Source organism: Melozone crissalis, unplaced genomic scaffold (genome assembly GCF_028551555.1).
Source record: "Melozone crissalis strain CALT ecotype California unplaced genomic scaffold, PUWL_Pcris_2 ptg000006l_1, whole genome shotgun sequence".
Classification (NCBI taxonomy): domain Eukaryota; kingdom Metazoa; phylum Chordata; class Aves; order Passeriformes; family Passerellidae; genus Melozone; species Melozone crissalis.
This window is the reverse complement of record NW_026535784.1, coordinates 13854507-13875514: the sequence shown is the minus strand read 5'-3', so window position 1 is coordinate 13875514 and position 21008 is coordinate 13854507. Positions and strand designations below refer to the sequence as shown.

The 21008-nt window shown below is 40.6% G+C and overlaps 1 protein-coding gene across 1 annotated transcript; it reads left to right on the top strand.

Moving 5' to 3' along the window:
- The first annotated feature begins 366 nt into the window (after positions 1-366).
- On the top strand, positions 367-20777 carry NELFA (negative elongation factor complex member A). The gene is made up of 11 exons (XM_054295756.1): positions 367-612; positions 7770-7941; positions 9016-9177; positions 10075-10164; positions 11989-12119; positions 12290-12359; positions 13219-13307; positions 14497-14608; positions 16768-17024; positions 18030-18129; positions 19632-20777. Exons 1-11 carry the CDS (start codon positions 403-405, stop codon positions 19814-19816), a joined length of 1578 nt encoding a protein of 525 aa, XP_054151731.1. The 5' UTR covers positions 367-402; the 3' UTR covers positions 19817-20777.
- Positions 20778-21008: the final 231 nt, after the last annotated feature.

The following is a 21008-nucleotide window of genomic DNA, read 5'->3' as shown; positions in this document are numbered from 1 at the left end:
CAGCCCCGCCGCGCCTCGGCGGCCCGCTCGCGGCTCTCCTCCCATTTCTGCCCTGGAGGAGTCAGGGCGGACTGTGAGGGACAATGAGTTGGGACTGACAGAGGAGCTTCTCTACAGTGAAGCAGCGCCATCTTGCAGTACGGACGAAAAGCTGTGGCGGGCGCCATTTTGCACATGGCCGAGAGATGAGAAGCGCCTTATTGCATTTCCCCTCCTGGGCGCCGCCATTTTAGGTTACGGCATAGCCTCCGCCTTCCCAAGCGCAATCTCATTGGGCGCCGCCATTTTGGCTTACGAACAAGACAGCGACCCGCAGGGGTCCTCACCCCCTCCCTTCCTCCCTTTAGGTGCCTTCATAAAATGCCCGTCGAGAATCCCCTCTTTTTTCGCCCCGCTCCCAAGATGGCGTCGATGCGGGAGAGCGACACCGGCCTGTGGCTGCACAACAAACTGGGCTCCACGGACGAACTGTGGGCGCCGCCGAGCATCGCCTCGCTGCTCACGGCCTCGGTCATCGACAACATCCGACTCTGTTTCCACGGCCTTTCCTCGGCCGTCAAGCTCAAGCTGCTCCTGGGGATGCTGCACCTGCCCCGCCGGGCGGTGGATGAGGTGAGAGCCGGGTGGGAGACGCAGCGAAGCGGGGAGCGTGTGTGTGTGAGGGGGAGAGGTCGGAGATGGCCTGAAGGGAGAAAGGGGGGGCAGTGCCAGCACCACCTCCCCCGCCCGCCCTTCTTTTCCACACGGGGGCTGCGGGGAGGGGGGACAGACCCCGGGCTGCCCGCGGGGCGAAGCCGAGCGGCCGCAGCCCCTCAGGGCAGGGGCGTGTGGTAGGGCTGGTCCCCACAGCCTTCCCCGCCTCTCCCTCGCAGCCTTCCTTGGACGGGCAGCAATAAGTGGAGAAGGTCTCCCGGCTCGGTCCTCGGTGTGAGGAAAAGCGCCGAGATTCCCCGCGATAAGGGAGTGAGTGGAGTGGGAGCTTTGCTGCTGCTCCTCCTCTTCCTGCTCTTCGGGGATTCCCTGCTTGGCACTAGGCTTTTGAAAGCAATTTGGACACGAAACCCGTTGTGTGGCCCACAGGGACTCATTGTAGGGCTGTGTTTTGGGTGCCTTTTAGCGAAGAGGGCTTTTCTGAGGCAGTGGTTGTGCCATGGCTAGGGGAGAGGCAGGATCGTTCAGGAGCGGTCCGTGTGTGTGTTTCAGCTTCCTCCGCTCCTTCACAATACTGGCGGCTGTGTAGGTGTCACAAGTCGAGCATCTCGGCTTTAGGGAGGACAGCAGCAAGTGCTGAAACTTTGGCAGAGGAAGATCTGGGGTCTGCACTGAGCAGTGCTTTTCCCCACGCTCCTGCAGTGAGGTCTTGACTGGGGAAAATTGCCATGATTTTTGTTTCCCTCTCTTTACCGTTCTGGGAGCAGCTGGTGCTTTCCTCTGTTGTCCTACCCCAGCTAATGAACTGGCTGGCTCGAGTCTGAGCTGGCTCTGCAGGCTTTTTCACTTGGCCCTGGACCATGCCTCATCTGCACCCAGTTTATTTTTGCCAGTAGGCAGCTACAGATGTTTGGGGCAATGGCTGGAGAATGTCTGGAAATATTAGGTTTCTTCAGCCAGACTGAAGGAATTCCTCTCCTGCTTCCATCATGTAAAGTAGTATTTCCTGGTAACGATCATGGAAGTGGTGTGGAGTTAGTTTTTACCTTCCTATGTAGAGTAGCTGTGCTTTCACCAGTCTTTCTTGGCTAAGACAGCTGCTTCTTAAGCTAAATATACATATATACGAGGCAGGGTGTGGTATGTAGCTGGGATTGTTGTGTGCTCAGCTTTTGTGCATTTCTAGGCTGAAAATGGGCAAGCATCACCTTTAAGAAATAATTTAGTGTAAGTCTTGCCATATACCATTTAATGTTTGTCTTGCCATATGCATCTGTATGATTCATCACTGCATTACACTGGTGTCACTTTAAAAAAAATTCTAGTTCAACGTGTTTATGCTGATTTTTAAAACATGATATTCATGTTTAGTGCTTGTCCAGTGAACAAGCTGTCATCCTTGTGTATGATAAATGGGGTCATGTTCTGGACAAACAAAATAATCTAGGCCAGAAAGGGGGATGGGAGCTCGTGTGAACTTGTGAGTTTGCAAAATTCTTGTGACCTAAGTAGCCTGGCAGAAATTAGTATTGCAGTGTTTAGAAAAATCAGTGGTGTTTTTAGAATGAAAAGAGCTTCAAAGAGCTTAAGGACCTTCATTAATGGCACTCATGGCAGCTCTTTGAGGGAGCAGCATTCAAACAAACTGAAATAATTTGTTGAAGTGCTTCAAGTGTGTTCACTGGGAGAACATTTAAAACCAAACCTGAGGAAGAGCTGCCAGCAGCTTTCCTGGATCTGTGCTTGTGTTAGCTGTGGAGATGAAGTGTAAAGAAAAGTCAGTCAGTGTGCCTTTTACTGTGTACTGACAGTGATCAGTTGTGTTCCAAATGTGAAGCTCTTGTTCCTGCTGTAACAAAATACTGTGGGATTTTTCAGTTTGGCAGAGTTCATTAACTCAGTCATAATAAATAATAAAAGCTTAATCTTTTATTGTAAACTGATGATTGAGATCTCTTGATTGAGATCTACCCTTAGCATCTTTAATTGTTTGAGGAACATGTGATTTTTTTCCTTAAACTGGGAGAAGGGCCTTAAAAAAGGTTAAAAATAGAAAAATAGAAAAACCCCTGAGGCAGAAACCCTTAACATTGCTGGTAGGCCTAATGTTATTATTATTACAGGCTTCCTTTTATAGATGGCAAAAATAGCTGATGTAACCAAACTGCTGACAGAAAGGACTGTTGTCATATCAGATGCTCATCATTTGTGGTTAGTTTACTAAGACAGTTTTATTTGTGCAGATTTGTCGCCTAACTTAGTATCAAAAATTCCAATGTTTTAATTGGCGTGGCATACCTTGCACACAATATCCAGAAAATAGATAAATATGCCTGTGTCCAGAGTGGCTGTGCTGTGCACACAATATCCAGAAAATAGATAAATATGCCTGTGTCCAGAGTGGCTGTGCTGTGCACACAATATCCAGAAAATAGATAAATATGTCTGTGTCCAGAGTGGCTGTGCTGTGCACATCTCTGCAGCAGCCTTGCCTGTGTGCTGGGGAGTGCTGCAGGCGGTGCCTTCCTGCCAGGACAGGGTAGCTGCAGCTGCCTGGGAGTGAATTTCTCACTTGGAAATCACCCCTATGTGTGAAAATGGTTGAACTGAACCATGAGAGTGCTGGATGACTCTCTTTGGAAAGTCACCTGTCTCTCCCGTGCCATGTGCCAGCCTGCATCGATCCTGTGCGAGAAGCACTGAGCTGGCATTTGGAAGCTTAATTGTATTGGAAAATGTATTGCATCAGCTTTGTGCAGCTTTGGGAATCTTAATAGCAGTTACAGGATATGTTGCATGTTAAAAGATATTCCCCTCTCTAGATAACAGATTCAAGGGAGTTATTTTCTCTTCAAAATATTTTTTTCTGTTTTCTGTGTAGTAGCATTTTCATGACAGCTTAGGATAACGTAGAAACCATTTGGGAGCAGACATTTGAGTAAAAAGCAATGTGGGAATCAAGGAAACTGGTAGTATTTAGTTTAGAAGGGATTTAATTGCTCCTGGTCCTTTCTAAATCTCTGTGAAAGCTTCAGTCTAGACAAGTGAATCTTCAGTGAGCCCTCCTGAGAGCTCAGTCCTTCACTTAAGTGATTTTATCCTCATATGTAATATCTTTCAATTTTCATAATGTTTTCATTCAACGCTCCAGATACTGTATAGATGTAAGTGACTTAGTCCTCATAATACTCTTGTGGGACAGGTAATAAAACTAATTTTTTATCATGCTGTGAACCACATTACTGCATGTTTGTTCCTGCTGACTAATAAGAATAATTGGCTTTCATTTTCATTTTAAATTGTGTTTTGTGGGCAGTTATCAAAAATTCCTTTCCCACTGCAGTTCTCTGGGAAGGACTTGCAAACTCTTGAATCTTATGGCTTTTCAACTAATTTTTTTCTAGATAGTTACACTTGTTTGAAATTATGCCTAAAGCTCAGTGTAGTGCTGACCAGAGTTTCAGTTGTGAATTTGGCAGAACTGTTATATTTGTTTATTTTGCATATTATATTCTTGTTAACCTGATTCACATTGGCAAGTGCAAGCTTTCTTTTTATGCCAGTGTTTAATTTATTTGTTCAGGGTTAGACTGTGATGTTAGAACCAAGTCTGGAACAAGGACTGTGCTTCTGTGCTCTCTGAATTGTCTTGAGAGGAGGATCCCTGTCCCAGCAGGGACCTGCCAGTTTATTACAGCAGAAATCAAAACTGTTTCCTTGTACTGGCTTATGTGCACCAGGAGCCATCTGTGCAGGGAAGTGGGGATTGGGGAGTGTGGGTGCAAAGGAGTAAGAGGGGACATGACACTTGCATTTCCCTCTGTGTTGGGAGCACACAGGCTGCTGGGCACCTTTCTGGCCTGCACTTAGAGTTCATTACTCTGTGATGTAAAATGGGATATTTTAATCCAATAGTTCTCTTGGCCACTTGAGCTCTTTTTCATGATTAAAATGCAAACCACATCCAATAGTGGTATTGACCCATCCTGGGTCTGTATTGTGTAAATATTAATACTGTGTTTTCAATCCAATGCTTTTAGTTTAATGAAAATATTCTATAATGATAATGCAGCTCCCTATTAAATACCATCTTTTCTATAGCCTCAGAAAGATGAAAGCTTCATTTGGTTTATTAGCCAACTGTTGATACATTTGTCTAAATGTGTGGTTATACACGTTAATTTAGGCAAAATACAAAGCAAATAAATATTTGAAATATTTGCAAGTAGTCATCTTGGAGCTGTCATATTGTGTGTTACTTGTAACACTTCCTTTTAAATACCTTCCCACAGTCCTGTTTGTCCTTCCTGCACAGCCATTATTAATCTGCCTGTGTTCCCAGACACTTCCCATGCTGCCTGATCCCTGCTTGCTAGATGTTTCTAGTCGTGGCCTGTGCTTTTCTTGTGTGCCAGCAAGCTGATAAAAATACTTAAGATCCTTAAGTTTTAGATGAGAAAGACACTGGGACATGTTACATCAGATCTTGACATTCATGCTTAACAAGATGCTGATGGGAGTCTTAATGACCCAGTGTTGCAATCATAGACAATTAAGAATTAGGGATTATGGCTCTGCCCTGTAAAGTAACAGGAAAAGTGCATGTAGCATTCCCTGATGAGTTGCATTTCATGCATTCTCAAACCATAAATGAAATGTTTCTTTTCAGCTGCCAGTTGAACAGTGAGGTGGGAACATGTATTTAAATTGCCATTTGAAGGCAAACCTGAGTCAAAACTTGAATCCAGGCTTGTTGAATGCAAAGCCATATTCAGGCAAGGTCTCTGGTTAGCTCCCAGCACTTGTTAGTGTGCTTCGCTTCCCTGTGTGTGATAGTGTCTGTTATTTCACCATGTTCTTTCTGTCATGAGGCTTTGTGATAGTGTTATTTGCCCCGTGCTAGGCAAGCAAATTGTTTCTGGGCTCCTTTCTTGAAGGAACCAAAAGCTTGTTAAGCAGTGGGTTTGGGCATAAATAGGCTGCCTGAACTATAACCCTGAGAGCAGAGGGGGTGCAACATGCCCAGACCAGAGTTCTATAGGAATGTTCATAGTATGGGCATGTAGCTCTGTAAATTTTGGTACAAACAGGAGTTTTGTGAAGCAGATATGAAGGGTAAATTGTGGGATGCAAGAGACATTTTTCCTCTGACTGTGCTTTGATGGAGGAAATGACATTCTGTACGCTTACCTGCATTAGTGGTGTCCACAGAAAAGCTTGTGAAAGCTATGAATTCATCAGCTCTTCTGGGATGTTTTAGGTGTTTTCTGTAAATCAGTACCTTGATTCCTTTAGGACAGATAAAAGAACAAAAGACTCTGCTCTGATAGTGTTCACAGTCATTCTCATCCACTGTAGAAGTGACTTTTGTTAAGGAGTTGAGGGTTAGAATAGAGAGGTGGACAAGTGTGTGGGGGTTCTGGTGGGGTTATGTTTACTGAGGAATAAGTGAGCAATAGAGAGCCAGCAAAGACTGGAACTTCAGAAATTGATTCTTTCCACTGGGTGAGGTTGGTTAAATTTGACAGTACATTAAACAGTGTGTGCTCCTGGTTATGTGCTTGATCCAAAGCAAATCAATGGCACTGCTAAGATGGGAACTGGCCCATGTAGTGTGTTCTTCCTGCTCCCCTCTTTGTGGTTCTGGTGTTTGTGTGACTGCAGTCAGTCACTCTGAGGAGTTGGTCCAGCTTTAAGCTACAGAGGTGCTCATTTTGGGTCAGATGGACTGATTGTTTCACAGGCACACAATGTGTGAGACCTAAAACATGCAGGGGGTAAAGGACAAACTGGCTCTGGAGTGGACTTGTAAACCCTTCCAAAGTGAGAGGGCAGTAACATTGTGCAGATGAAAGGACTTGAGAAATGTCAATGTTTGTTTGCCTCTGAGCTTTAAAAGTGGATGGGAGAGGAATGGGGAGCAGAAATTTATTTCTTTTATTTGGAGTTGTATGCATAGAGTAAGTTCATTTTATTAAATCTTTTCATATAAGAGTGCTTTAAATAAGGGAAAGAAGCAGCATGAAGGTGAAGATGAGTCTCTTGCTTGTCTTCCTGTGTTCAGAGACATGATGACTGTAACTAAGCTATATGTGCCACAATGGGTGGTGAAAAATCAAAATCGATATATTTCCTTATACTTGCTTGTACATTCTTCAGTGTTAATATAATGCAGATAGAGTATAATAAATTGCTTTATGTGATTTTACTGTTGTGTTTTGTGGCTTGTTAGACACACAGAATATCTCAAACACCTTAGCTCACTAAAGCTGGTGCTGTCACGCTTACATGAAAATTTACTTAGACAAAAAGAAAGTTCAGTCTTTGGGGTTTTATACTTACTTGTGAATGAAGTAAACCCCTGACTGTAGTCACCTTGATTTCCATGTCATAGTTCCAACAGATATGTTGGTCAGTAATTAAAAAAATTCTGTTACAATGAAACTTAAAATTTACTTCATTTATTTATTTACATTTTACAACATAGAAAAATAACTTTTTTCTTACTATGAAACTTTGGGTAGATGGAAAATCTTGTTGCTCATGGCATGTTAAGAGGGCTGTGTTTACTTCCCATAATATGTAATTTTTGTCAAACACTACAGTATTGATTAGGTTATTTTTGCCTCAGTTTAAGTAATATTTTGAAGACAATTATGATGCAGATGCAACCTGTCTATGTAATTATGCTGTAGGCTGGCAAGGGGCACATCTTCATTTAGATGCCTGTTCTAAATAACTTGTGTTGTATTTGCATATTCCCATCACTGAATAGAAGGTGTGGGTCCACAGGGAGTAGGAATGTAAAACACAAGGGGACAGTAATGTAAAAATTTGGCTGCTGCTTTTGAAAATGCCCAGTGCTAAACAAAGCTTTGAGCTGCCAAAAGCTCAAAACAAAACTTGGATTAGATTGAGGGAAAGCAGTTTAAAAAATCACCTTGGTTCATTCTTTGCTTGGTTCTAGAGTTAATGTGTAACTGTGTGGAAACAGTCTCCCTCTTCCCTCCCCCAGTAGTAAAACATTGTGCATGTTTGTGTCTTTTTTAAATAAATCCAACTACAACCTGTTTAAAACTGTTTCCAATTGGTTGATTTTCTTTTTCTTTTTTTGTTAGATGAAAGGGGCACTGACTGAAATTATCCAGCTCGCTACCTTGGATTCAGACCCCTGGGTCTTAATGGTAGCTGATATTTTAAAATCCTTTCCAGATACTGGCTCCCTTAACCTTGATCTTGAAGAACAGAATCCCAATGTTCAAGATATTTTAGGAGAACTTAGAGAGAAAGGTAAGCCTTTGGTGAAAATTGCAGGAATGTGGTGCATTTTTTTAGGAATAACTTGTCATTTCACAGGCAGCCTTGCTGTCTTAAAGTAGAGATAGAAGAACAAGCACTGTCTTGTCTCTGGACTACCACCGTTCATGACCTGGAATGTAACTGGACTGGGAGCTGTGGTATTTGAGAAATGGTAGCTTCTTAAATTATCTTTTCACATATCATCAGAATTTAATGTCAGCTATTGCCCAGAGTGTGAAGGGCAGCACAAAAGTTGTGTGGATTCTTTAGTACCACAGGCTGTGCTGCAGCTTAGCAGTAAAGATATTTTCTGTGTTGCTCTGACTCACATTTGTGGTCCCCAAGACAACAGCAAGTCTCTGTCTTGTGTGGAAGCTCCACCACTGTCCTGGGCAGGGGCTGCCTCTCTGGAAGTGTCTGGACAGCAGGGGATCGGTGCTGGAGGGAGGCTGATCTCAGGAAGAGTTGTGCTGCTGATGGCCCAGCAGCTGCAGATTGCCCAGCAGCTGCTTCAAACAGCAGCAGAACTGCTGGTGGATGCAAAACTACTCCTACTCCAGTGCGTTGATTTTAGCACTTTGTCTAGGAAAAGCCCTCGAGCATCCATGGACAGACACAGTCTCGGGGCTGGAGATTGCAGCAAAACAATAATTAAATGACTTGGAGGTGGAAGCACTTTGTTTTCTTTCTATAAACAAATGATCATTTGTCTATCCACACTTGTGATTTGGATTTTTATTCAGTAGTTTGGTTTTCATGTGTAATTTTTAAGGAATCTGAGAATTCAATATTTTTAATCTATTTTTTGACAATAGCAGCATATTTAAGATACCTATAATTTGGCTAGGTATAATTAAAATGAAAGCTTTTATTAAGCTAATGGGAAAAGCAAACATTCTAATATCTGGTTATATGTTGTATAATAATTGGAACTAAATTACTCTTGGTGTTTATACAAGTAATCTGAAATTGAAAACCACCTGTACAGTCCATTGTAAAATGTTTTGTCATTAGCTGTCAAAGAGGTGCTAATACCCCTGTGTACTGTGTTAACTCTTTATGCAGTAAGTGAATGTGAAACTTCAGCTATGTTGCCGTTGGAATGCCAATACTTAAACAAAAATGCCTTGACAACACTGGCCGGGCCCCTTACTCCCCCAGTGAAACATTTCCAGCTGAAAAGGAAACCTAAAAGTGCCACTCTCAGAGCTGAACTCTTGCAGAAGTGTAAGTAGTATTAAGATTGTGTACAAATTAAACGGTGAAAGGCCAATTAATATTGAGTATATTCAGTCTTATTCTCCAGAATTGTGATGCACATTAAAATGTTCTATTACAAGAGCTTTTCTGGATGAGGATGGACTGATGTGTGGAAGAGCAGGTGTGAGTCATTCCAGCCAGGATTGCATTAAAATGCTTATATGGATTTAAATGCTGTTCACATTTCAGGGCATCCAAAGAGCTGTAGCTTCATAAAGCACAGATAGGTCCTCTCCTGGTGTAGTAACAGTCTGACTGAGGACACCTTTGGTTAAAGCTCCTGAAGCAAAAGTAAAATGAGGACAGTTTTATTTTGCCATGTGCTTTTGGAGCAGAGAGCAAGGGCTGCTAATTAATGCTTTCTTTCACTCAGTGTGGCTGTATAGGGTGTAAAACCCAAGAGAGTTTTCTCTTAACAAAAGGCAGCATATGTGTACATGTATGTATTGGTAGCTGCTTGAACTAAGTGATTTTAAAATAGTTTACTGCAGCTGCTGTTCTGTTGCAGCAGCTTGCTGCTTTCTTGCATGTAACTTGAGTTGGTCTGGTTAAATACAAAACCTGTAAATTTTCATAATTTGTCATATAACTTTTAAAAATTATTTAAATTTCTACTGAGTAAATTGCCTTTTCTGGTAATTTCTTTTAGCTTAGGCCACCTTGTCCATTGCAGTCATACTGATTTTGCATTTTCTCCAAATACTGTTTGCTTCACATAAATGACCTGGATTTTAATTAAAATACAATTCTTTGTTGGTATTCCTATCTCTTTATCTATAAGTTAATAACATTTTATGTAAGAAGCATTGTGTTATGTATTTCCAGCACGGGTTCTGTAATAACTAAAGCCATTTTTCCTTTTAGCAACAGAAACTGCGCAGCAGCTCAAGAAGACTGCAGGAGTGCCTTTCCATGCCAAAGGCAGGGGACTGGTCAAGAAGATAGATACAACAAGTATGGCTCACTTTCATCAGTTCTCAGAAAGAAAACCTGCTAAAGTAGCCTTGATGAAGAATAAAATTACCATCTGTTTTTTACAAAAGCTTAAATTTTTTTTGAGGCAAAGGATTTCTCCCTTTCTGCCTCCCTCTTTCCTTATACTTAAATATTTCTGACATGTCTTGTCAGAAAGCACAACAGTGTGTGGGGTTTTTCAAATGGCAAGTATATCTGCCATGCTTCTAAAGTCTATGCAGCTAGATCATGCCTATAGACTTTGATAGGAGTTTAATTTGCATCACTCCAGGAATAACTCCTGACTAAGCCATGTTGCTCCAAAAGGGAGAAGAGTGGATCACAGTAGTCTGCTGTGCTCTTTGAAATGCTGTGAAGTAGATTGAAGCTATTTTGTATTTGTATAATTCTGTCTGGAGAAAGAAAAGGGGACAGTGTTCTCTGAAGCCAAGGCTGAGCAGTGAATTCCAGGTAGCAAACCTGTAGAATGATCCTTTCAGCTTTGTATTAATGCATTTCAGCTGTTTGCTGAAGTTCCTGAACTGCTTGAATTTTTCAAATAAGGTGTGAGAAGAGGGTTTAAAATTAGTTACATACTCTTAAGTCACTGCACAGGTATAACATTCCTGGCCACCAGTGATGCTGAGGTGGGAACCTTTGAGTGATTTCTTGGTGTTGTGGCTGGAAGTACTATGGAGTACTAAGTACTTTGTGTTGATGCTATTTAAGATGTGGCTTTGAGGGCTGATGTTTGGCCTTGTGTTCATGCAGGAAATGCAAAAGGTTTAGTTGTAATTCAAACTAAAATTTTTCCATTATAGAAAAGGACTCTTAGTTCTTGGCTGTTGAATTATTAAAGCCAGTTCTTAGAACCTGGCCTTTAGAGCCAGTTGGCCTCCAGAAACAGGAGTTGGGGACCTGCTGAGGTTTGCTCTGCTGGAAGGTACTCACATGGGTCAGAGCATTGTCCTGTGGTTGAAACATTTTCAGTACAACATTTAGAGGGATACAGAGTCTCTAAGCTCAAACTGAAGTTCTCTGTTTATCATCAGGGCATGATGAAATTGTCAGGAAGCTCAAAGACCTGATAGATCTGTATATGTATCCCTTATCTTTTAATAGTTAAAAGATTGCTATGTTTAGTGCTAGCATTAAGTGTGAGGTAGAGGGGCAGCAGTTGTGAGGAAACAGATGCTTACAGGTGTAGCTGATGCTACTGAGTGTTGCACTGTAGACCCAGATTGGTCCTCCTCCTTGTGCAAACAGCAGCTCTAGATTTTCATTTTTTTTCTAGATTTACCCATGTGAGGCAGTACATTACCTTTGCAATATATCACAAGCCCACGGCCTTGCATGAGCTTGGCTAAGATTTTTGGTTAAATACAGTTTTATCAAGTAATTTGATTGTGAAAATCAAAGAGCAACTTTAGCAATAATTGCATTCAAAAGATTTATGTCCTATACTGTTTTACATGTTCAGAGTTTCTTTTTTACAAGTAAGGAAAGCATCTGTATGTATAGGAAAAGTAGACTTTGTTAGCAGTGCACCTGTTTGATTACTTCATGTAGAATGGGGTTGTAAGCATTGGTCAGACATTGGCCCTTATTCCCTTTTTGAAAAGTAAAACCTAATCTGACCTTTGAGGGACATGTAGTGTTATAGCTAATTCCACATTAATATTATAATGTTTATTAGAAACATTTTAATTTAAAGGGCAGGTAATGTGTGCATTAAAAAGGGGAAGAGCTGAAGAACTCATTAAAGCATTTATCATAACCAGTTAAACACATATTTCAGTTGTTGCTTTCTTTGCTCTCCCTAAGCACCACTCAAAGGAATACCAAAACAAGCTCCATTCAGGAGTACTTCAGCTCCCAGTGTTTTTAGTCCTTCTGGAAACAGAACTCCTATTCCTCCTTCAAGGACACCTTTGCGCAAAGAACGAGGAGTGAAGGTAGGTGCACTCCTTGTTTGTCTGCTCAGGTCTCTTCTCTCACATAAAGTGAATTTCTGCTGCTGCTTTGAATCAATATATTAAAGGAAAAAAACCTGAGGATGATATTTATAGATAAACTACATACACTTAACAATGATTATTGAGTTCTCTGTGGTCTTTCTTTTTAGCTTCTAGATATCTCTGAGCTGGATATGGTAGGTGCTGGTCGTGAAGCAAAGAGAAGAAGAAAGACATTAGGTTGGTACAGCATTCTGCTTACAAAGGCTGTCAGTACACCTGCAAATAGGATCAAGATTTGTAGTACCATTTTGCTCTTAATTTGCTAAAGCTTAGCCTGAGCTAAACTTAAAAAATTAGGGGATGTGATACCAACTAATACTTGTGAATGAGGTAAACCCCTGACTAAAATAGGTTTTAAGGGAGGATTTTCATTTGTTTCAGTGCTCCTACTCACATTGCCTTGGCCTAGGTAATACAACTCAATCATGTGAAAGGATTGAGCTAATCAGTTGTGCTTTGGGCAGCCTGTAGGTGTGTGAGTGGCTTCAGTACTGGCACTTTTCTGAGTTATTTTCATCTGCTCAGTTCTACTGGCTGTATGGCCATGTAAATTAGGTGAAAGTAATGTTGAAAAAATTTATAGCACTTTCCAAAATTTTGACTGAGGTCTTAACGAGTGAACAATATCAGATACAGTGCTTTTAAGGCAAGTGACAGGGTTGTGCCCTACTTAACCATATCAAGAATATACACTATGCAGCATATTTTTCCTAAAACACTTTTTTTGTGTTTGTTACAAAAAAAAAAATACCACCTCAGAAGAAAACCATAATTGCAATTAAAATGTTGCTTGGGCTTTCATGCCTTCTAGTATCAGATTACTCAGTTCCTGTATCCTGTGCAGTGTTGTTCAGTTCATTACTGGGTTCATTATAAAACAAAACAGTGTTTGGAGAGTACTGTATCTATTTCAGCATATACCTTTTCAAGCATGTTTTAGCATACTTTGAGAAATGCATTTTTAGATCTTTGTTTAAAAAGTATATTCAATATTTCTGAAAGAATGTTTGGACTCACTTGTATTTTTATGCAATAGATACAGAAGTTGTGGAAAAGCAAGCCAAAGAAGAAACAGTAGTAGAAAATGCTACCCCAGATTATGCTGCTGGCCTTGTATCTACACAGGTAAAACCAAGCAAAATCAATCAAACAAAAACCAACCAGTCAAAAAAAAAAAAGAGAAAAATACTCTTGACATCTGCTGTTCTAAACCCCTTAAACACTGTAATGGCATTATGCTCACTTGTTGAAACATGTCTCTTTATGTAAAAATTTCTATGTAATTTTTTCAAAATTTCATTACATTTTCTCCAAAGAAAAAGCAAACCCATTGCCAGAAGTTGTTCAGTCAGGGAGAGGAGGAACCTGTCATGTGTAGACCTTTTTCCTCCTATTTCAGGTCCAGCATATTAGAAACTGCAGTGTAGCTTTGTGTCCTCAGGATATAGGTTCTGCAAGAGTGTTATGTCCTGCCCTTGCTTTTGAGTGAGAAACTGTCTGCTGGGCATGTGTGACAAGCCAAGGCCAACATACAGGCAGGTAGTGGTAGGCCAGAGTCAGGTGTGAAGTTCATTGCCTCTCTTTCTGCAGAGTGCTAAGAGAATCTTTGTTTTAGCAAGTTCCACATTTTACAGAATGTCCATATTTCATATAGTGGGCCTACCTTAAATGATTTGTCTGTTAGACTTACTCCCCCAAAACATCTTTCCTCTCTCACCCCCCTTATGTTCAAAGGCTGGATCAGGCAGTGAAATCATCAACCATGCTGCTGTTTTTATGCTGTGTATGCAGTGTCATGCATAATTAAGTACAAAATGAGGCTTTTTCTGTAGCCTCACCATCGTAGATGGCATCAGTGATGTTGATGTTGGCTGCCTGTTTCAGTGGGAATGGCATTTTTGCCTGTGCTGTTACTGCTGCCTTCTGCTTGTCTGTGTCCCAGAGGCCTTTGTGTTCTCGTGGGTGAGAGCCTAGCAGGCCTTATGCTCATGGATGAACATGGCTTGCTGGTGGTGAAGAGCATGTTTCTTCTGGCAGATCACTTAGTCCTAGAGTGCAATTCTTCATAGAGTGCCATCTGCACAAATTTCTGATGTTTGAAGTAGAAAGTCAGTGTTGAACAGGTTGTTAGGTTGGATTCTTAAAAGAGGAGTTTTAAGTTCCCAAATTAAGTTCAATTAAGGAACTGGGAACTGCAATTAAGTTCCCAAAAGGAACATCTTAGTAAAACAAATGTTGAAGTTGCATTTAAAATGCAGAAACAGCCCATGAATACTTTCAGTGTGGCTTTAATGTTTTCTTTTCTGTTCTGTAGAAACTTGGCTCGTTGAACAATGAGCCTGCACTACCTTCTACGAGTTATTTACCTGCTACTCCCAGTGTGGTGCCGTCTTCCTCCTACATCCCAAGCTCTGAAACACAGCCAGGTAACAGACACTTCTTTGCTCTTGGGACCTGATGAATGCAACTCTGTACTGTTTTACTGTCTGCCTGCTCTTTTATTTACAAACCTACTGTCCCTCAACTTGAATGAAACTCCACCTTAGCAATATAATATCCATTGCAAGACTCCAGCCTTTGAGTCTGGGGAAACCAGACATATAATTTAACCTAAGTAAAGAAAATAATTGTTGGCTCTAAATTTTTAGAATGACTGCTAGCTAAGCCAAGTAAGTGAAACAATTTCCTGATTTTTTTTTCTTACAGTAATAGAAAATTCAGCTTTTGCTATCCCCAAAGAGTAATCAATATAAGTCTGAAGTATGTATTCCATGCACACACATGCTAGCACATACAAAACAGTTGCTTTCAGAAGTCAGTTTTATTTCTAGAGCCAAGTGCATATTACCTTTCACACAGTTTGGGATTAAGCCATCCATTTTTCCTCTACCTTTGTATAACAAAGATAATAGCTGACCTACTGCATATTTTGAAAAGTGCTGTTATTTTCAATTCTAGAAGATTACCAATAGCAAAAAATAGTTTGTACAAGTCCTTTTTTCCTACAGTTTTATTTTAACCAGCTTGATTTTATTTTTCCTTCCCTGCTGTGTGTGAAGTCTTTAAAAGAATGTATCAGTTTATGCTAAAAGATGTGCATGGCTGGGATTCATTACCAGCTCTGTCCATTAACAGAGAACCAACATTTCAGTTTAATATATTATTTTTAATTGTGAGTTGTGGCATTTTGGGCACTTTAGAAAATGACATAGATGCAAGACTCAGTCATTTCATTTGGCCTCAAAACAGTTCAGAATCTCTCTGAAGGTCTATGCACATCTTTCTCTGGCAGAAAATTGGCATCTCCAGAAGGAATGCAGCCAAGAACACAGCAGTGTGTCAGCAGCTGTAGTACTATTTTCCAGAGTGTTGGCATTGTGTTCAGCAGCAGGAAAAGTCTAGTTGAAAATTCTCTATTCTGTACTCTTTCCTTTAGGAGTATGGAGTATTTAGCTTTTCTAAGGGACCAGGAACATAAAACTGTTTGGTTGATTGAAGATGCACACAGAAGATCCCCAGATTTGGCCTCATATAATCTGAGGTTGCATAATTAAGACATTACTTTATGAAAATCAGTTATTTTGACAAGAGACAAAGCCAGTAATGAAACTTGTAAAAGAATAAGGAATATCTCATACTGCAAATGTTTATCCTCTCAATTGTTCCACATCTACTGAAAAATACCAGTATTGCTGTGTCTGTGCCAAAGTGGAGAACCAGAGATGTCTCCTTTCCTAAAATCTGCTCTAAAGGGCACCAATGTAGCTCTGATCTGTATCTGCCTGTAGTCTTCTGTGAACACAGGGTAAACAGGTCAGCTTAAAGCTCATGAGGTTTGTGAAGGGTGCTCCAGCCTGTGTCCAAGAGCTGCAAAAGAACGTGGATAGAGTGTCCACTGGGTAATCACCACTGGCTGGACAGATGGTGACTTGTGTGGTCAAGCTGCTGTGATTTCATGAGCTGCCTCCAACTGCAGCCAGGTCTGCAATAGTATAACTTCCTTACTGCAGGTGAATGGATCAGCTTTGAGAAAGAACAGTTAAGCCTTGTTGGGTTTTAACTTCTAGGAGTTAGTGTTTAAATAATGAATAATTTGTGAAAACTGCATTTAATTCTGACATCTGTTAAAGTATATTTGTATTTTCAGTATCTTAATGGTACTTCCTTTGAAAGCTGCTGCCACATTAGGTAAAAACTGATGAAATAATTTTTGACTTGCTCTATGTAATAGTTCAGCAACAATCCTGGTAGGATCAGAGTACAGTTGTTAGAGCTATATAAACTGAAAAGTAAGTATTGCAGTTTCAGTTTAATAAATTGGATATTGATTAAACATCAAATTTGATGCTAAATATAGCATATCCATATGGAACAGCTAGTTACTCTGTTGTCTGATGACTTCTAAAGATAATTGAGTGGAAAGAGCATTAGCTCTTTAACTTTTTCATATGGATGTTAGTTGGCATATTGAATGGTGGTGCTAAAATGGAATCATCAGAGATTTTACCTTTCTTTAAAGGCCACTGGTGGTGCTAATCCCTATTTGTGGATAATAATGTTTAACTATCCTGACTGGTTTTTGCAGCTGGCTCTGCACGAGAGGCCTTGCAGACCAACAGACAGACTGAAGAGCCTGCAGCTCCAAATGCTACTACAACTCTTCCTGCACAGTTCAAACAAAGAACCCCCATGTACAACAGCAACTCTAATCCCCCTGCAGCTACACCTACCTCACCCCTAACACCCACCACACCTCCTGCCATCTCCCCGGCGGCACAGGCACCACAAGTGGCCCCCCAAACTCAGCAACAGCCACCACCGAAGAAAAGCCTCTCTCTCACAGTAAGTAAAAACAGATTCTTTTTGACTGATGGTTTTGATGTGGATTGGATCTTGTTTAGATGTTGGCGTTTCTTGGCCTTTGGATTATGGAGTGGTTGAGGCTGCTTTTTTTATAACCAAAGATTACAAAAATACTTTGTGGTTTAGCATGCTGTCTTAATGTTATTCACAACATTTTTAGTTGTGCAGTGTTAATGTTGCAGGATGCTGTTTGTTATGTAAAATAATGTATTGCTCATTATAAAGAATTTTGGGAGAAGGGTGTATTTCCAGCAGAAATTGCCCAGCCAATTGCACATAATATAAATTGCTTAAAATTGTCCTGATATAGCTGTACTAGGAGAAAATACATAAATAGATTATTTTAAGGTAAAAGATTTTGTTTCTGATGATACCTCATCCCCCCATTACACATTTTTCAAAGCCTGAGAGTGGGGATATATCTTGAAGCTTTCTATTCCTGGTGCATATATACCTGGTTTGGTAACTTTTATGTGCATGCTTGGAGTCCAGTTCAAGCTTAACTGATCAGAAGACTTTGCTAACCATATCTGTAAGCCTGGCTTGCAAGATCTTACCTTTAGCAAGCTGGACGACTTCTTTTCAGTAACTCTACTGCATTTATTAAAGGAAAATAAATCCTCTGAAATTATCGTAAGCCTGGGTTTGTTGGATTGTAGAGAAAGCATTGGATTATTTTCTGTTTTCCCTAATGTCATAAAGGACACAAAATGGATAACATAAATATTAAGTCTCTCACATGTTTCTGTAACTCTTTGAAGTGAGGTGCTTTTTTCAATGTCCAGAGTTCAATGGAACTGCTGTGCATGTTAGGTATAAGTATTGCAGAGGGGAAACCTTGAGGTTAGGATACGTTTTTTGTTAACTTTTTGTAGGTCCTACAAACCTTTGCCTTGTTCTTTTATGGTCATGTGAGGATATTAAAGTGGTCCCTGTTGGCAGAGTTTTTCTCAACTGAATTGACATTTATTGTGTCTGTTACAGAGGGAGCAAATGTATGCTGCACAGGAAATGTTCAAGACTGCAAACAAAGTTACAAGGCCAGAAAAGGCTCTTATACTTGGATTCATGGCAGGATCCAGAGGCATGTATTGATATTAATTTGGCTTGGTCCTGAATACACAAATCTGAAATACAGCCCAGCATTTCTAAATATGCATATGAATGTGCTTTGCTTTAGCTTTGTCTGTATGTGTTGGACTCTTTGCTTTACACTGGACTCTACATATTTTGATGAATTATAGTTCTAACTACCTGGAAATGGGTCTTTAGGGTCCATTTCCACTAAGTCAACTGGTCTGTCAGAAAAGCTGCTGACCATGATATAACTGAACTCGCTGTAGAATCAGGGCTTAGGGTTGAAGAGAAACAAGGCAGCTGGTAAGCTGTGAATAAAGTGGTTGGTTGCTACTGCTCTGCCTAGAGGACCAATGAATGTCTTTTGTGGCCAGCTGATGTACCAGCTGGGTAGTACAGAACCTCTTTGCTAATTCCTTGCTTTAGAAACTGGCAGTTGTTATCTCAGAGACTTAAGATAACAACTGGTGCTATGAATCACAGGGAGATAAGCTGTCTCATAGCTGGATCCTGTTATGTATTGGCCTTGATAGACCAAAGCTGTTTTACCTAGAAGATTACTGGATGTAAGATGAGAAGGGGCTTAAGAGTCCTTAAGTGAACTCCATCATCTGCACTAACTCTGGTTTCTAATTTGGTATTTGTGGGCTCTTACCACCAGAGTCCTGCAGCCTAAGTGTGGCTCATGCGTTTGGAGTAACACAATAAGCTGGTGAGAATGACCAGAGCAGAGTTACTGTGGTGATCCCTGAGCTTTGAGTTTGGTCCATCTTACATTAATGATGGTGTTTTCAATGCTACTTCAAATTGCACTAGGAGGCTGTACTTTAATATCTACACAGACAGCCTTTTCTAATGTAAAGTAAAATATTATTTTGGAAGTGTGTGTGATATAGATTCACATATACATATATAGTAAAGTAAATATTAACATGAATTCCTTTAGTAATAATGCCAGCACCTTCTGAAGGTTGGATAAATAACTACCAACTGATATTCTTGAGCATCATTCCAGTACCTTGAAGTGTAACATTTAAAACTTCTACTGGCACGGACCTGAGTCTGGGACAAATGGTTTCAGTGAAGCTTTTTGGGCTTTCTTAAGAGCTAAAAATTCTTGAGGCATTTAACTACAAAATATCTCCCAAGTAAAGTAACTCTGGTAGTTCGTTTACCAATTCCATTTAAATTATAATTTTCTCTTCTGACTTTTGAGGTAGAGAGAAATGACACTGGCAGGCTTTACTCCCTCTTTTATTGTTCTTGCAATTATGTTAGCCTTGAGCTTTGTCTTTTGGGGTCTGGTTTTGTTATTTTTAAAACTTGGTCTCAGGAGTATGGAGGAGGAAAATCTTTGTCTGGTTTGCTCACCTTTGGGTTTGAGAGTTGTTGATTGTGTTTTGTGGGGATTTTTTTAAGCATAAGAACCCCCTGTCTTGTCTAATATACTGTTGTATATACTAATGTACTGTTGAAATGTATAACGTGTTTCTCTCCTTGTTTCTGCAGAGAATCCTTGCCAAGAACAAGGTGACATCATCCAAATTAAACTTAGTGAACATACAGAAGATTTACCAAAGGCAGATGGCACGGGCAGCACCACTATGTTGGTTGACACAGTCTTTGAAATGAACTATGCTACTGGTGAATGGACCAGATTCAAGAAGTACAAACCTATAACTAATGTTTCCTAAGAGATGCAGCAGCAGCAGACTGGACCAAATCAAGTTTAGAGTCAACCAGCTCATAGAGTATGTCAACTGTACAAAATGGCATTCATGTGTACATTTCTTATTACCCTCCAGAGTAGAAGCTGTGCTCTTCAACCAAACTGAGCTCAGTGAACACAGATGTGTTTGATGGTGTCAAACTCACTTAATTTCTTTTTTTTATTAATCTTGGGAGAGGGAAAGATGATCTTGAGGGAGGGGGGGACATTGTTGGTGTTTTTGTTCAGGATGCTGAAAAAGGAGATCACAGCTGAAAGGTTACAGATGGGAGCAGCTTACTGCTAAGTACCAGAAGAGAAGACTACTGCGCAGTCACTCATGGTTTACTGTTAACTGAGGGCACAGATCTTTATTATAAAAACATTTTCCTTGGCAACATGAGTTCTGTCATAAGAATGGATGTATGAAGCACTACAGGTCGGTACTTGATAATTTTGTATTTCAGCTGCAGTATAACTATTGCAGATGGTAGATGTCAGTGTCTAAAGGTACCCACTGTATGTTTAGCTTATTTATGCTTGGGTCATAGGATGAGATTGAGCAGCTTTGTTTTAGCAGTGGGAACAAAATGACCTGGACCCCCTTATGCATCTGAAGGAGATCGCTTTATTGTAGAAATCACATTATTTTAAACCTTTAATCTCAACCTGACATAACTGAAACCAACCTGAGACCTAACAGAACTTAACAGAAAGAAGGCACCCATTGGCTGGCTCAGCTGCCGTGCTGCAGTCCACGTGTCCTATCATCCAGTCAGCTTCCTGCTCTTATGCTGTCCACCGTTCCTCCAGCCAATCCCAATCTCACTCCCAGCTGTCACTCAGCTGACTCTCACCTCGCTCCTAACTGCCTCTCACCCCTCCAGCCTGCAGCTGTGCCTTCCCCATGGGGCCTTCTGGAGAACATAAGCCTTAATCGCTTTAATAATCATTACCCCATATCCTACATCTCCCCCCCCTCTTTTTTATTAAGCAATGAAAACTTACTAGGAAAAACCTAAGCAATTCCTAAGACATTAGTAACAGTGACAACAATAATAACTATTACAGCTTTTCAAAAACTGTAACATAGGCTTCTCCGGTGTGAGTAGTAACACTTAACAGGAACATAATTCAGTTTTGAATGAAATTAACAAGGTGAAGCTTACATCTGCCTA

Bases quoted from the DNA above. Each gene is read 5' to 3' on its own strand.
- NELFA (XM_054295756.1), top strand. From the start codon at position 403: ATGGCGTCGATGCGGGAGAGCGACACCGGCCTGTGGCTGCACAACAAA. The intron at 12,120-12,289 runs GTAGGTGCACTC...CTTTCTTTTTAG, and splicing joins GCAAAGAACGAGGAGTGAAG to CTTCTAGATATCTCTGAGCT. The intron at 18,130-19,631 runs GCATGTATTGAT...TTGTTTCTGCAG, and splicing joins ATTCATGGCAGGATCCAGAG to AGAATCCTTGCCAAGAACAA.